Source organism: Lepidochelys kempii, chromosome 9 (assembly GCF_965140285.1).
Source record: "Lepidochelys kempii isolate rLepKem1 chromosome 9, rLepKem1.hap1, whole genome shotgun sequence".
NCBI lineage: Eukaryota > Metazoa > Chordata > Testudines > Cheloniidae > Lepidochelys > Lepidochelys kempii.
Genome location: NC_136388.1, coordinates 22,142,367 through 22,158,406, shown reverse-complemented (window position 1 = coordinate 22,158,406; position 16,040 = coordinate 22,142,367). Strand labels below are relative to the sequence as shown.

At 40.0% G+C, this 16,040-nt stretch overlaps 1 protein-coding gene across 2 annotated transcripts in view; it reads left to right on the top strand.

Moving 5' to 3' along the window:
• Positions 1–16,040, top strand: part of SMC4 (structural maintenance of chromosomes 4) — a 95,275-nt gene that overhangs the window by 56,906 nt on the left and 22,329 nt on the right. For both annotated transcript variants that reach the window (XM_073359522.2, XM_073359523.2), the window contains exons 12-15: positions 7,523–7,708; positions 9,572–9,733; positions 10,030–10,255; positions 10,354–10,433. In XM_073359522.2, coding sequence (XP_073215623.2) covers positions 7,523–7,708; positions 9,572–9,733; positions 10,030–10,255; positions 10,354–10,433 — 654 coding nt within the window. The remainder of the gene's footprint in view (positions 1–7,522; positions 7,709–9,571; positions 9,734–10,029; positions 10,256–10,353; positions 10,434–16,040) is intronic.

Here is a 16,040-nt window from a genome sequence, read left to right as displayed (position 1 = left end):
TTCACACTTTCATCTTCTGTGGCCGCAGAAAATTCCTCAGGTTTACTGTAAAACAAACTCATTACCAATTCACAGTTCTCCCATTTGGCATATCAGCAGCCCCCCTGGTTTTTATGAAATGCCTGGTGTGGTGGTAGCTGCCTTCCTCAGAAGGTGAGGCGTTAAAGTCTACCTGTACCTCAACGACTGGCTGATAATGGGTCATTCAAAGGCTCAAATAAAGAATAGCATCAACCTGGTCCAAGCCACCTTCAGAGCACTGGCCTGCTGATAAACTACCAAAAGTCAACTCTCATTCCAATTCAGATAATAGAGTTTATCGGGGCAGTACTTGACTCAACCCAGTCCAGAGCCTTCCTTCCAGAGGCATGATTCCAGACTATGTCAGACTTGATATTCAAGGTCATGGCTCACCCAATCACAACATCCCAGGTTTGCTTCAGGTTACTGGGACATATGACTGCATACCCTTATGTGGTCCTGTATGCAAGGCTGCGCCTGAAGCCCCTGCAGAGCTTCAGTGTACTCTCTGAACAGGCATCACTTGGACTTGATGCTTACTGTTCGAGCCCCAGTCCTTGCCTTCATTGAATAGCAAAAGGACCCCTGGCTGGTAATGGCAGGCATTCCCTTTGTCATTCCCCCTCCTCCCTCCCTCCCAGCCATCAGTGTCTCCAGTGTCTGACACATCAGACCTAGGTTGGGGAGCCCACCTCAATTGCCTCAGAGCAATCCACTTGGCTTGCCAAGTCTTCCTTCCTCCCAACTTAGGCAAGGTAGTTCAAGTGTTATGGACAACACCATGGTCATGTTCTAAATCAATAAGCAGGGAGGAGCGTTCTCCTTTGCCCTGTGTCAGGAGGCCATCCATCTTTGGAAATTCTGCATGAGGCACTCCACGCATCTTGAGGCTTCACATCTTCCGGGAGCCTGAAACACCCTGGCAGATCATCTCAGCAGATCCTTCTCCTCTCACCATGAGGTCACCCAGAGGTCACCAGGTTAATCTTCCAAAGGTCGGGATGTGCCCAGGTAGACCTGTTCATGACCAAGCAGAACAGGAAATGCCATCAGTTTTACTCGCTGTGCAGGCACAGCCTGGGCTCCTTTTTCAATGCCTTCCTGCTTCCATGGACAGAGCTCCTATTCTACATATTTCTTCTAGTTCACATGGTCCTGAAAATCAAGCAGGACAAGTGAGAATTATTCTTATAGCCCTGCCATGGCCACGCCAACACTGGTTCGGCATGGTGCTAGACTTATCAGTAGCCCTACCGCTACCACTCTGCCCAGACCTAATTTTGCAAGACCACAGTCACTTACTCCACTCAAGTCTGAGGTTCCTTCACCTGACTACATGGAAGTTACATGGCTGAACCCAGAAGAGCAAGCCTGTTCAGAACAGGTTCTACAGGTCTTGCTGGGTAGGAGGAAGCCATCCACTAGGGCTACCTACCTCGCTAAGTGGGCAGTAGGTCAGTTTTCTCTCTCAAGATGACAATTCCCTTTTTTAAAGGGTTGGAGAGACTTTACCCTCCGGTTCACAATCCGATTCCTCCATGGGACTTAAACCTAGTCCTATTGAAACTGACAGGCCCTCCCTTTGAACCCCTACTGTTGTGCCCTCTGCTGCTGCTTTCCTGGACAGTCGCCTTCCTGGTAGCGATTACCTCAGCCAGAAGGATCTCTGAAATCAGGACCCTTACGTCACACCACCGTACATGATGTTCTTTAAGTACAGGGTCCCACTGTGCCCACATCCAGCCTTCCAGCTAACAATGGTTTTGCTGTTCCATAGCAACCAGGCCATTATCCTGTTTATCTTCTTCCCGAAGCCTCACAAGAATTCAGAAGAGCGGCGGCTTCACTCATTGGGTGTTAGGTGTGCCCTCACCTTGTACATCAAGAAGACTAAACCATTCTGCAGATCCACACAACTCTTTGTGGCAGCAGCAGAGAGGATGAAAGGCCTACCTGTTTCAGCCCAGAGAATCTCATCCTGGATAACCTCTTGTATTTGGGCATGCTATGAAATGTGAATGTCCCACCCCCGGCCATCTTGACTACTCACTTCACAAGAGCTCAGGCCTCTTCAGTAGTGTTTCTGGCCAGAGGTTCTCCAGGATGAGATTCTCTGGGCTGAAACCAGTAGGCCTTTCATCCTCTCTGCTGCTGCCACAAAGAGTTGCATGGATCTGCAGAATGGTTTTAGTCTTCTTCATATATGGAGTTAGCTGGCAAGAAGGAACTGAGAGGATGTGGGGCCAGCAGCGCCCCTTATGCTGGCGCGTAAGTGTGCAGCACCGGAGGTACTAGAGCTGGCCTGATGAATACTACTGAGGGAAAAATGTCTGGCAACGGTGCACACAGTGCACCTAACATGGAATGGACATGAACAACAATTACAGGAGGTCAGTAACCATTTTTTTCCAAGGGAAGAATATGTCCTGAAGGATATTTTATATTGGCGGTGGTGATTAAACCTGAATAAACATGGTTTGACATTTCATATTCAGTGAGTTTTCAGGACTGGCAATTGGGGTGGGGCGGGGGAGATTGTCCTTATAAATTCAGCAAATAGTATCTAAATCAGATACTCTAAATAAAAAATTCCATTTAAGCTACTCTTACAGTCACTTTTCAGGCTAGAAATGTATTGTAAGGAAACGGTGTCAGCTTAAAATCATGTTGTGAACAAAATTTCTCTACCTAGTCAGTTAATACCTTAGACTAAGTGAAAATTTTAATCAAATTTCTGCTTCTGCTCTTCACACTTTTAATCTTCGACAATGAAAATAAACAGTCTTGCTTTCTTGTTAGTTATGGTGTATTTCCAGATACATTATAATGCGGTGTTCAGGTTTCAAACATTATAGGGATCTGTTTGTTTAAAATTTCTCAGTGGGGTTAAAAAAAAAATTATGGCAACATTTCTAATCTTAAAACTTAATTTAAAAAAAACCTCACGGTCAAAATGTAAGCTGCACTGTTCAAAGGATACAGTAATAGAAAAATTCATAAATGGAGTAGTAGTATGGTTCCCATGAATTAAAACTTTGAGTGTACTGACTTGTGCATTTAAATTCTCAACTTCATGTTGTTGTGGCTTCTAGCTGAGTTTCCTTTACTTCAGAAGTAAAACTGAAGAAAAAAGCATGACCTCATTCATATGCATTCATTTACACCTAACACAATTTTATTATTTCTAAATACAATTTTTCATTTGTGTCAAACACACTTGTTCTCATTAAGGGCTAAGTCAATACAAAATTTTGGAGTTGTGAAACATCTTTTCTTTTTTAACCTGAGAAACTAGTTAATACATAAAGCCTTCTTTCTCAAACCACCAAACAGAAATTTACCCAGAGCTTGAGAAACAACGTATTAGGTCCTAAACAAACATGAAAATTTTTAACCCAAAGGGTAACTTTCCAAAAAAACCCACCAAACCCAAAAAACCTTCTAGATAATTTATCTTTATTCTCTGCCTAAATGTAAATTCAGAAAGTTTATTAAAACACTATTATTGTTGTAGCTCTGTTAGTCCGAGGATATTGGAGACAAGGTATGTAAAGTTATAACTTCTGTTGGTGAGAGACAAGCTTTCAGACTTACACAGAGCTCTTCTACAGGTCTGGGAAATGTACTCAGACAGAAATGTCTACGGTGCAATTTAAAACCCATGGCTGGCCTATGCCAGCTGACTCAGTCTATGGGGTTGTTGCAGGGTCCTCGAGCCCAGGTTTCAGCCTGAACCCAAACATCTACACCGCAATTAAACAGGTCCATAGCTTGAGCCCCATGAGCCCAAGTCAGCTGGCACAGGCCTGCCGCAGGTTTTTAATTGCAGTATAGACATACCCAGAGCGTCATAGCTAAATACCAGGTGGAACAGGTTGTTTAGCGTAAGTTGTGAATGCATATTTCAAGGGACGGTTCAAGGTGAAATAGCCCTTTAACTTCACCTTGAGTGGTCCCTTGAAATGTGCGTTAACAACTTGTGCTGTTCTATCTTGTACTTAGCTGTGATGCTCTGATTACATTTCCCAGACCTGAAGAAGAGTTCTGTGTAACCGCAAAAGTTTGTGTCTCTCACTTTATATTACCTCACTCACCTTGTCTCTGTTAAAACATTGTTCATTTGTTTTAGTCATTGCCTCCCAAACAGTTGCTATAGTATTGCCGCTTGAACATATAATGGGACTTGACAAAATTTGAAAACTACTTTGAGAACTTTTTAAATCTTGAGAAAATAATTTGTGAAAATGAAGGTGCAGGAAAAAAAGGTAGGATAACTTGCGTTATATCAGTCACTTAATAGTTCCTACTGTAGCTAACCTTGCAAAATGGTTTTCACTATATTAACCTGACTTTACACAGCTTCCTGAAACATTCACTTATTCAGTTGACATTTTCTAAGGTTGGTCCCTGTTCAAAGTTAAACTTACATAAGAATGGCCATACTGGGTCAGACTAAAGGTCCATCCAGCCCAGTATCCTGTCTGACAGTGCCCAATACCAGGTGCCCCAGAGGGAGTGAACCTAACAGGTAATGATCTAGTGATCTCTCTCCTGCCATCCATCTCCACCCTCTGACAAACAGAGGCTAGGGACACTATTCCTTACCCATCGTGGCTAATAGCCGTTAATGGACTTAACCTCCATGAATTTATCCAGTTCTCTTTTAAACCCTGTTATAGTCCTAGCCTTCACAACCTTCTCAGGCAAAGAGTTCCATAGGTTGACTGTGCGCTGAGTGAAGATCTTCCTTTTATTTGTTTTAAACCTTAATTAATTTCATTTGGTGGCCTCTAGTTCTTGTATTATGGGAACAAGTAAATAACTTTTCCTTATTCACTTTCTCCACACCACTCATGATTTTATAGACCTCTGTCATATCCCCCTTAGTCTTCTCTTTTCCAAGCTGAAAAGTCCTAGCCTCTTTAATCTCTCCTCCTATGAGACCCATTCCAAACCCCTAATCATTTTAGTTGCCCTTTTTTCTGAATCTTTTCTAATGCCAGTGTATCTTTTTTGAGATGAGAGGACCACATCTGTATGCAGTTTTCAAGATGTGGGCATACCATAGATTTATATAAGGACAATAAGATATTCTCTATCTTATTCTCTATCCCTTTTTTAATGATTCCTAACATCCCGTTTGCTTTTTTGACTGCTGATGCGCACTGTGTGGACGTCTTCAGAGAACTATCCACAATGACTCCAAGATCTTTCTCTTGATCAGTAGTAGCTAAATTAGCCCCCATCATATTGTATGTATAGTTGGGGTTATTTTTTCCAATGTGCATTACTTTACATTTATGCACATTAAATTTTATTTGCCGTTTTGTTGCCCAATCACTTAGTTTTTGTGAGATCTTTTTGAAGTTCTTCACAGTCTGCTTTGGTCTTAACTATCTTGAGCAGTTTAGTATCATCTGCAAACTTTGCCACCTCACTGTTTACCCCTTTCTCCAGACCGTTTGTGAATGAGTTGAATAGGATTGGTCCTAGGACTGATCTTTGGGGAACACCACTAGTTACCCCTCTCCATTCTGAAAATTTACCATTTATTCCTACTCTTTGTTCCTTGTCTTTTAACCAGTTCTCAATCCATGAAAGGATCTTTCCTCTTGTCCCATGACAACTTAATTTATGTAAGAGCCTTTGGTGAGGGACCTTGTCAAAGGCTTTCTGGAAATCTAAGTAGACTATGTCCACTGGATCCCCCTTATCCACATGTTTGTTTGACCCTTTCAAATAACTCTAATAGATTAGTAAGACATCATCTCCCTTTACAGAAACCGTGTTGACTTTTGCCCAACAATTAATGTTCTTCTATGTGTCTGACAATTTTATTCTTTACTATTGTTTCAACTAATTTGCCCAGTACTAACGTTAGACTTACCGGTCTGCAATTGCCAGGATCACGTCTAGAGCCCTTCTTAAATACTGGCATTACATTAGCTATCTTCCAGTCATTGGGTACAGAAGCTGATTTAAAGGGCAGGTTACAAACCATAGTTAATAGTTCCGCAGTTTCACACATGAGTTCTTTCAGCACTCTTGGGTGAATGCCATCTGGTCCCGGTGACTTGTTACTGTACTGTTAAGTTTGTCAATTAATTCCAAAACCTCTTCAATCTGTGACAATTCCTCAGATTTGTCACCTACAAAAGACGTCTCAGGTTTGGGAATCTCCCTAACATCCTCAGCTATGAAGACTGAAGCAAATAATTCATTTAGTTTCTCCTCGATGACTTTATCGTCTAAGTGCTCCTTTTGTATCTCGATCATCCAGGGGCCCCACTGGTTGTTTAGCAGGCTTCCTGCTTCTGATGTACCTAAAAAACCATTTTATTACCTTTTTGATTTTTTGGCTAGCTGCTCTTCAAACTCCTTTTTGGCTTTTCTTTTTACATTTTTACATTTAATTTGGCAATTTAAACTTCTCCCATGCCTGGATGTTTGAGTAAAAAATCTTGAGTTTATCTAAAAATTACCATTTATTTTCTGTTTATAAGGGGCTAAACTTGAATCTTAATATGGATGTGGTCCTCACTGAGGACTACTAACATTTTTTTGGTTGGATGGGGAGGTAGTAATTAAGTGACTAAAAATCATGTCTAAACATGCTTGGTACTATGTGCTAAGAATTCAACAACAATGAAATTGTTCCATCTTTCTTTTTGCTCAGCTATCAGACATGAGGGTGATTGTTGATCTAGAGAAGGAGGTTGGCAGGGGAGGGTGGTGCTCTCAAATGGTGCTAGAATAGCTTCCATAAAGGATGTTTTTATTGAACATTGAAATGCGTGCAGTAAAATGATTCCCAAAAAATTCTTAACTATGAGAAGTAGAAAAATGTTTCTAATATACTGCTGCATTGTACAATATTCTGCAAGTTTTAGAAATTTTAGATATTTATTTCAGTTGCAAAGAAATAACCCTTATGTAAACAAGTAGAAAATTATCTCCAACCAAGCAGTGGCAAAGATCAAAACACTATTTCATCTCAGTGAAGTTTGAACTTCAAAGCATATTTGGGATTACTTAAATGCTGACATTTAAGCTCTGGAAATCAACAATCTTGATGTAATTTTAAGTTTGTACAACTGTTTGCACATATACTATGTATTCTGTTTGTTTTTCTGCTTAAGGCTGGGATTTTCTAAGGATCCTAAATAAATTGGGCATCTAGCTTTCTTAGACCCCTTGGAAAATGTCAACCTAAATATGTAGCTTCTCTTAAAACTTTGTCAGAAAGTGCACATTATAAAGTATAATGTATTTTTCCATTTAATTTTAGAAGTAGCTGTTTGAATAAAGAATGTTTCCATTCATTGTTTACTCAACACTAAACATTTGCTATCTCTGATATCTTATGGTTGATGATTTTACTCTTTATTAACTTTTCTTATACAATCATTACCATAAGTGTGCCTGAACTTTAAATACATAGACTGCTTCTGAGATTTTCAGATATGAATATTTTCAATTAACTTTTTTTAACTATTGGTAGAAAGAGAATGAGCTTGAGAAACTTGGAAGAGAGGAAATGGACACTAAGAACCTTGTTCGAAAGCTACGTCAGAAGGTAGAAGAAGCAAAAAGTTCTTTGGCAATAAATCGCAGTCGAGGAAAGGTTCTTGATGGTCTACTTCAGCAGAAGAAATCTGGAAAAATTCCTGGAATATATGGAAGACTGGTAAAGTTTAAGAATTAATGTATCATTAACAAACGGGCTTTTATATTTCACAGGTGTCATTACTCTTATTGGAATTGTCCTAAGTAAATGAACCATACAATATAATATTTTGCACCCCTATGTAGACTTAAATCCAAGGATCTCAAAGCATTTTACATATTTATGTAAGCCTGTTACAATTCCCGTTTAACAAACAGGGAGTCCAGCTCAAAGACTGTGACCCTGGGAGAATCTCTTACTGAAGAAGTGAAAAAGCCAGTAGCAGAACTCCAAACTCCTAGTCAAGGGGTTCTCAAACTGGCGGTCAGGACCCCTCAGGGGGCCAGGAGATTATTATGTGGGGAGTCGCGAGCTGTCAGCCTCCATCCCAAACCCTGCTTTGCCTCCATCATTTATAATGGTGTTAAATATATATAAAAGTGTTTTTAATTTATAAGGGGGGTTGCACTCAGATGCTTGCTATGTGATAGGGGTCACCAGTACAAAAGTTTGAGAATTACTGTCCTAGTCCTTTCTGTCAACTGTTAAAAAAAAAAAAAAAAAACTCAGTACAACAAAGTAGGAATCTTACAAACACGTAGTATTTTATATGTTTAACTGGTTAGAATTAATTGCTTGGATTCATTCTTGTATCAAAATTCACAGAAGGCTGAGGGTTTTCAGAAAACCAGTTACAACTTCTTGATTCTCTGGTCCAATTTACAATTGACCCAGCATAAAAGCAGCCTTTGGTCTGCTCTAACCATAGCCACTTGTTTATGATAGAACCCACTGTGGCCTGGCTATGCCCTCTTCCTGCCCCACCACGATAGCCCCATACTTTAGAGGTTGCAATGGGGTAGAAGATGGGGGGTAACAGTGTTCAAACAGTACATTGTAATTCATTGTGTTAGCAATTACAAAACAATCTGATGGAACAGACTTCTTAAAGCCATTTTAAAATAATGGCAGAAATATTTCTGACGCGTAGAACTGACATTGAAAATGCATCTGATAATTGTAATAAAAGACACCACCCCTTATAATGTGTTGCCATAGATGTCCATACTGAGGGGGAAAATCAAGTAGTAAATTTTCCATTAGCACATATATTCAAACCACTGTAGAGATAATATAAGCCATGCAAACCCCATTTGAGGATTATAGTCTCTATTTCAGAAGTGGTGAAACTGAGGCAGGTTAAATAGTTCTCTCAAGTCATATAGAAGGTGATGGAGCAGTGATTAAATACTAAACTAGCTCTTATATAGTGTTTTTTACCTGCAAATCTTAAAGCGCTTTGAACCATATCATTATGCCCAATTAACAGATGGGGAAACCAAGGCACAAAGGTGAACTGATTTACCTAAGGTCACCCAGCATGCCAGGGCAGAACGGGAAATGGAACCTAGATTTCCCACGTCCCAGACAGTGCTCTGTCCACTAGGTCACACTGACTCACTAAAACTTTAGTCTGATACTCCATGCTAAATTATTTTTATGTCTGGAGCATAAATCATTACTCCTTTAATTAATCAGATGTCTGTACATTGTTTTTAACACAAAAACTGCTATATAAGTACTAAGTATTTCCACTATCATACCTTAATAGTGTGCACATTAGAAATATGTAAATAGTGATCTGTAGCACAGATGGCATTGTGAGTTCTGAATAAAGGTTAACTTTCTACATTTCACAAGTATTCTGAAATGTGAAAACAGGATGAGAAAATGATGTCAGGTGTACATAAAATACATACATTTCCGGTTGTGTTAACATGTTTTTTGTCTTCTCTCTATTTGTACCTAGAAAAGATGGGTATCACTGTTAATTACCATACTGATCAACATAACTGTCTCTCTGTTTTATATGTCAATTACTAGGGAGATTTGGGAGCTATTGATGAAAAGTATGACATTGCTATCTCGTCATCTTGCGGTGCCTTAGACTACATTGTTGTAGATACAATTGATACAGCTCAGGAATGTGTGAATTTCTTGAAGAGTCAAGGAATTGGAGTTGCCACATTTATAGCCTTGGACAAAGTAAGTATTGGTTTTCCGGAAATAATCTAGACTGTTGACTCCCCCCTATATTATAGGCTGTTCTGAACAAATATCTTATTGTATATGCTAATATAATAATTAACCTCTTGGATTTTTTATCTTGCAAGTGAGCAGACGTCTCTTTGGTAACATTATTTAATGTCCACTGGCATTCTGAGGAATGTGGCAACAGTATAGTGCTCGGGAACTACTGTGTACACTCAGAGGCCTTAGTTCACCGTAGACTATTAAAGTGTTGTTCTAACTTATTCTGAGATTCCTCCTCTTCCATATAGATGAGAGTATGGGAAAAAAGTATGAATAAAATTCAGACTCCAGAAAACACTCCTCGTCTCTTTGACATGGTGAAAGTAAAAGATGAGAAGATTCGCCATGCCTTTTATTTTGCATTACGTGATACTCTAGTAGCCAATAACTTGGATCAGGCTATCAGAGTAGCATTCCAAAAGGACACAAGATGGAGAGTTGTAACTTTGCAAGGACAGATCGTAGAACAGTCAGGTATTTAAAAATACATAACTAAATTTATATCTTCAGTTTTATTGTTGGATAGCAAATTGAAATTAGCTTGTTAACTTCTTTTCCTTATCCTACTTTAGGAACAATGAGTGGAGGTGGACGTAACGTAATGAAGGGTAGAATGGGATCCTCCATTGTGGTTGAAATTTCAGAAGAAGAGGTGAGTTCATAATTGCACATAGAAAAGTGTTTCTTCAAAATTCCTCTCCTATATTTACACTTCCTGATTTTATTTAGATTGTTTATATACAAATATTGTGCAGAGAACATCAACATTGTTTAAATATTACTTATCAATCAATGCTATAGCTTTCTGGAAAAGACTAAATAAACCTGATACTGTTAATAAGATTTGTATTAGAGTATTTCAAACCACATTGATAGTTGCATAATGTACTTTATAAAGAATTGTGTTCTCTCTCATTCCAGTGCTACACTGTGTTTATAGATGTTACACCGATTTTATATGCACGTGTATGTGACACCTTATGCCTGCTTATTGGTAGATAATTCACCTTTAATAACTAGGAAATTGATTGAAAAAAAGAAACTAATGCAGGGGAAGGACTGAAAATAAGGAACTGTTGTGCAGGAAAACAGTCAATATTGCCTTGGGAGGCCACACAGGAGCTTAAATTTTTTAGGTTTACGTTCTAATTCTGCAACACAAAGTTTGTTTAAGATTTCTGCAGTCCACAGAAAGACTAACCAGACTAACTTCACTACCAAGCAAATTGGTTAAAACTATAGTAAAGAACAGAATTATCAGATATATAGATGAACACAATATGTTGGGGAAAAGTCAACAAGGCTTTTGTAAAGGGAAATCACGCCTCATCATTCTATTAGAATTCACTGAGGATGTCAACAAATGTGGACTAAGGATATCCAGTGGATATAGTGTACTTGGACTTTGACAATGTTCCTGACCAAAGGCTCTTAAGCAAAGTAAGTAGTCATGGGATAAGAGGGAAGGTCCTCTCATGGATCAGTAACTGGTTAGAAGATAGAAAACAAAGGGGAGCAATAAATGCTCAGTTTTCACAGTGAAGAGAGGTAAAAAGGGGGTCTGCCCAGGATCTGTACTGGGACCAGTGCTGTTCAACATGTGGAAAAAGGGGTAAACAGTGAGGTGGCAAAGTCTGGAGATGATACAAAATTATTCAAGATAGCTAAGTACAAAGCAGACTGTGAACAGTTACAGGGGGATCTCTCAAAATGGATGACTGGCAACAAAATAGCAGATGAAATTCAATTTGATAAATGCGATATAATGCACATTGTAAAACATAATCCCAATTATACATACAATATGATGGGGTCTAAATTAGCTGTTACCACTCAAGAAAGAGATCTTGGCGTCATCATGGATAGTTTTCTGAAAACATCTGCTCAATGTGCAGAGGCAGTCAAAAAAGCTAACAGAATGTTAGAAGCCATTAGGAAAGGGATAGATAATAAGACAAAAAATATAATGCCACTATATAAGTCCTTGGTACGCCCCATCTCAAAAAAGATACTTCAGAATTGAAAAAAGTACAGAGAAGGGCAACAAAAATTATTATGGGTATAGAACAGCTTCCATATGAGAAGAGATTTAAAAAATTGGGACCATTCAGTTGCGAAGGACTACTTAAAGGGGGATATGATAGAGATCTATAACATCATGAATAGTATAGATAAAATGAATAGGGAAATGTTATTTACCCCTTCATAACACATGAACCAGGGGAAATTAATAGGCAGCAGGTTTAAAACAAACATAAGGAAGTATTTCTTCACACAATGTACAGTCACCTGTGGATCTCGTTGCCAGGGATGTGAAGACCAAAAATATAACTGATTTCAAAAAAGAATTAGACAAGTTCATGGAAGATAGATCCATCAATTGCTATTAGCCAAGATAGTCAGGGATGCAACGCTATGTTTTGGGTGACCCTAAGCCTCTGACTGTCGGACGCTGAGACTGGACTACAGGGGATGGATCACTCAATAATTGCCCTGCTCAGTTCACTCCCTCTGAAGCATCTGGCACTGACCACTGTTGGAAGACGGCATACTGGGCTAGATAGACCATTGATCTGAACCAGTATGGCTTACTAAGAGCAACCCAAAAGACAAACCCCCAGGAACTAGATTTATTTGAAAGAGATCTATTCATCAACATTACTGCAAATAAGGTCTGGTCATTAACAATTTGTAACCTCAAAGTTACCCTCCTTTCTAACTAAACTCCCACAAGGCTTAATAGAAGAGTTGAAAAGCACCATTTCAGAGGATCAGCTAGTAGCAAAAACATTTGCTATAGGCAGCCATAGATGTATTAGACATGGAGGCTTGATCTACGGCCACTGTAGTAACTATGTGCAGAGTTTTGTGGCTGCAGGCCTCTGGCATTCTGAGAGAAGTGTAAAGTCAACTGAGGATTTGCCCTTCAAGGGCACAGAATTATTTAGCGCACATATGCATGGCTGATGCCCTGCACTCCCTTAACTGTTCCAGGGTTACACTCCATTCTTTGTACATCTTCACCTCGACCCCAAATTGTAAACCCTGTCAATATCCCGGGCAATCCAGGCAGGAGGCATCTACCTACCTTCAGCAATGATAATTTCCTCAAAAGCAAGGAGGTGCCTGCTCATCACCTGTCTGTCAAGAGGCTGTCAACAACATGGGATAATGTCAGTTGTTCATCTTCCAGGAATCAACAGTAAACTAGCAGACTTCCTCAGCAGACAATCCATTGCCAACCATGAGTGATCTCTGAAGGCTTCCATCAAGCCAATATTTCATCAGTAGACTTGTTTACCACATAAGACAATGCAAAAGTCCAACCTCTTCTTCCAGGAGAGGCACAAGTCCAGCAAGATTATAGGAATCCTTCCTCAGAACCATGGGATCAAGTCTCGTATGCATTTCCACAGATTCCTTTGATTCTGAAAGTTATATGTAAAGTCAGACATAGTATAGCTACACTGAACCTGATAGCTCTGTATTGGTTGAAACAGTTCTGGCTGACAGATCTCAAAATGCCTGTTCAGCCTTTCATACCACTTTCAGAGTATCTAAACATGATATCAGAACTGGGGACAGATACTTCATCAAGATGTGAGGTCACTATGTATAACAGTCTGGATTTTGGCTGGTTGCATCCTACCAGCAGAAACAAGAGATACAAGTATAAGAGGAAAGGAATACTTGTGGCACCTTAGAGACTAACCAATTTATTTGAGCATGAGCTTTCGTGAGCTACAGCTCACTTCATCAGATGTTTACCGTGGAAACAGTTTCCACGGTAAACATCTGATGAAGTGAGCTGTAGCTCACGAAAGCTCATGCTCAAATAAATTGGTTAGTCTCTAAGGTGCCACAAGTACTCCTTTTCTTTTTGCGAATACAGACTAACACGGCTGTTCCTCTGAAAAGTATAAGAGGTTCTTCTACAAAAGTAGCAAACTCTCCACAAGGAAAAATTATTCCTCTATATGGAAAATATTTCAATTTTGGCTGTACAACTTGGCTTGAAGGCCCCTACACCCAAAATTCTTGACCGCAGTTTGGATTCACATTCTATTACATCACAGTCTGCCTTGGAACATTATCAGTATGCCACTCTCCCTTGTGGTCATGTTCATTTTTTTTCCTCATCTCTCTATCTACATTTCCAAAGGGATTGCTGCACGTTCACCCCCTAGTGATAAGAGAACTTCTGACATGGGATCTCAGTATTGTCCTTACAAGCCTTATGGAGCCCCCCTTTTGAGCTTCTTTCTGAATGTTCTTTATACCGCTTTACTCTCAAGACAGACTTTTCAGTTGCCATTATATCAGCCAAAAGGGTCAGCAAACTGTAAGCTCTCAGGACTAACCTTTACTCAACATGCCACGGAAATGAGGTGGTGTTGACATGATCCCAAGTTTATTCCCAAAGTTGTGTCAGACTTTCATTACAACTAATTTATTTATTTACCCATTTTCTTTCCAAGACTCCATTCCTTCCCAGGAGATAAACGCCACATCTTGAACATTTCAAGTTCTTTGTTATATTACATTGATCAGACAAAGTCAGACAGCATGTCTCCTTGTATTTCTTTTGCTGTCTTTGGTGCTTCTAACGGTCAAATTGTCTCCTCTCCAAGAATATCAAAATTGATATACACTGCATAACACACATCATATGATTGATATATCTCTCCCTCCAAATATTAAAGATTGCTCCACTAGAGTATACTTTACATCTTCTCCATGCTTCAGGAACATCCCCAAATCTGAAACTTGCAAGGCAGCTATGTGGAGTAATCCCTTTACTTTTAAACACTTATCCATTTGACCTGGCCACAAGATCAGATGCCAAATTTGGTAAGGTGGAGGTGTTTAGTCAGTGGTGGTCAGAATTCCTCAGTCCTACCTTTCACTGTTGATCAATATGGGACACTATTGATCACTTAGTGGTATCCACACAGACAGATACTTGAAGGAAAAAAATGTTACTTATCTTTATAATAACAGGTTGTTCTATATGTCATCTGTGTGGCTCCCATGACCTGACTTCCATGCCCACTTTTTTGGAGTCGTCCTTGTATGGGATTCTGAATTATCATGGGGACAGTTGCAGCCGCTTTTCCCTTTACGCTTTTGGGTGGGGGGAATGTGAGGACATGCATTGCCCAAGAACCACATGCACGTAGAATGGGATCCATATTGACGACAAATTGAAGAGCCACAATTACTAAGAGGTTTCTTTCAGTTTCCCCTTAAATAGCCATTATTTACCATTCTCTGGCTCCCTATTCTTTTCCCCTGATTTTAATGCCTCTTGTGCTGCCTTATTCTAGGGGACTTAATTTTCCATATTAATTACCTGGTTTTTTTCTGCTGTCTCTATTACTCTCACACCAATCTGTCTGCTCCTTAATCTTCATTTTTGGCTTTGTTGCGCATTTCCTACCTCAGGTCCTGTGCTGCCTAGTGATTTTTAGAAAAATCTTTGTACTAAAGACTGTTTTATTAACTAAGGGGTTGTCTATAGATAAATCTGCACAAGTTCAGTTACAGCTGTTCAAAACCTCTTGTGGGGATGCTCGTTTTGGTTTATCTTAAACCTGTTCCTAATCAATTCTAAGAGTATGGCTACACTACGGAATAAGGTTGAATTTATAGAAGTCGTTTTTTTAGAAATCGGTTTTATATATTCGAGTGTGTGTGTCCCCACAGAAAATGCTCTAAGTGCATTAAGTGCATTAACTCGGTGGAGTGCTTCCACAGTACCGAGGCTAGAGTCGACTTCCAGAGTGTTGCACTGTGGGTGGCTATCCCACAGTTCCCGCAGTCTCCGCTGCCCTTTGGAATTCTGGGTTGAGATCCCAATGCTTGATGGGGCTAAAACATTGTCGCGGGTGCTTATGGGTACATATCGTGAGGCCCCCGTTCCCTCCCTCCCTCCGTGAAAGCAAGGGCAGACAATCGTTTCGCGCCTTTTTTCCTGAGTTACCTGTGCAGACGCCATACCACAGCAAGCATGGAGCCCGCTCAGGTAACCGTCACCGTATGTCTCCTGGGTACTGGCAGACACGGTACTGCATTGCTACACAGTAGCAGCAACCCATTGCCTTCTGGCAGCAGACGGTGCAATATGACTGGTGGCCGTCATCGTCATGTCCGAGGTGCTCCTGGCCACATTGGCCAGGAGCACCTGGGCAGACATGGGCGCAGGGACTAAATTTGGAGTGACTTGACCAGGTCATTCTCTTTAGTCCTGCAGTCAGTC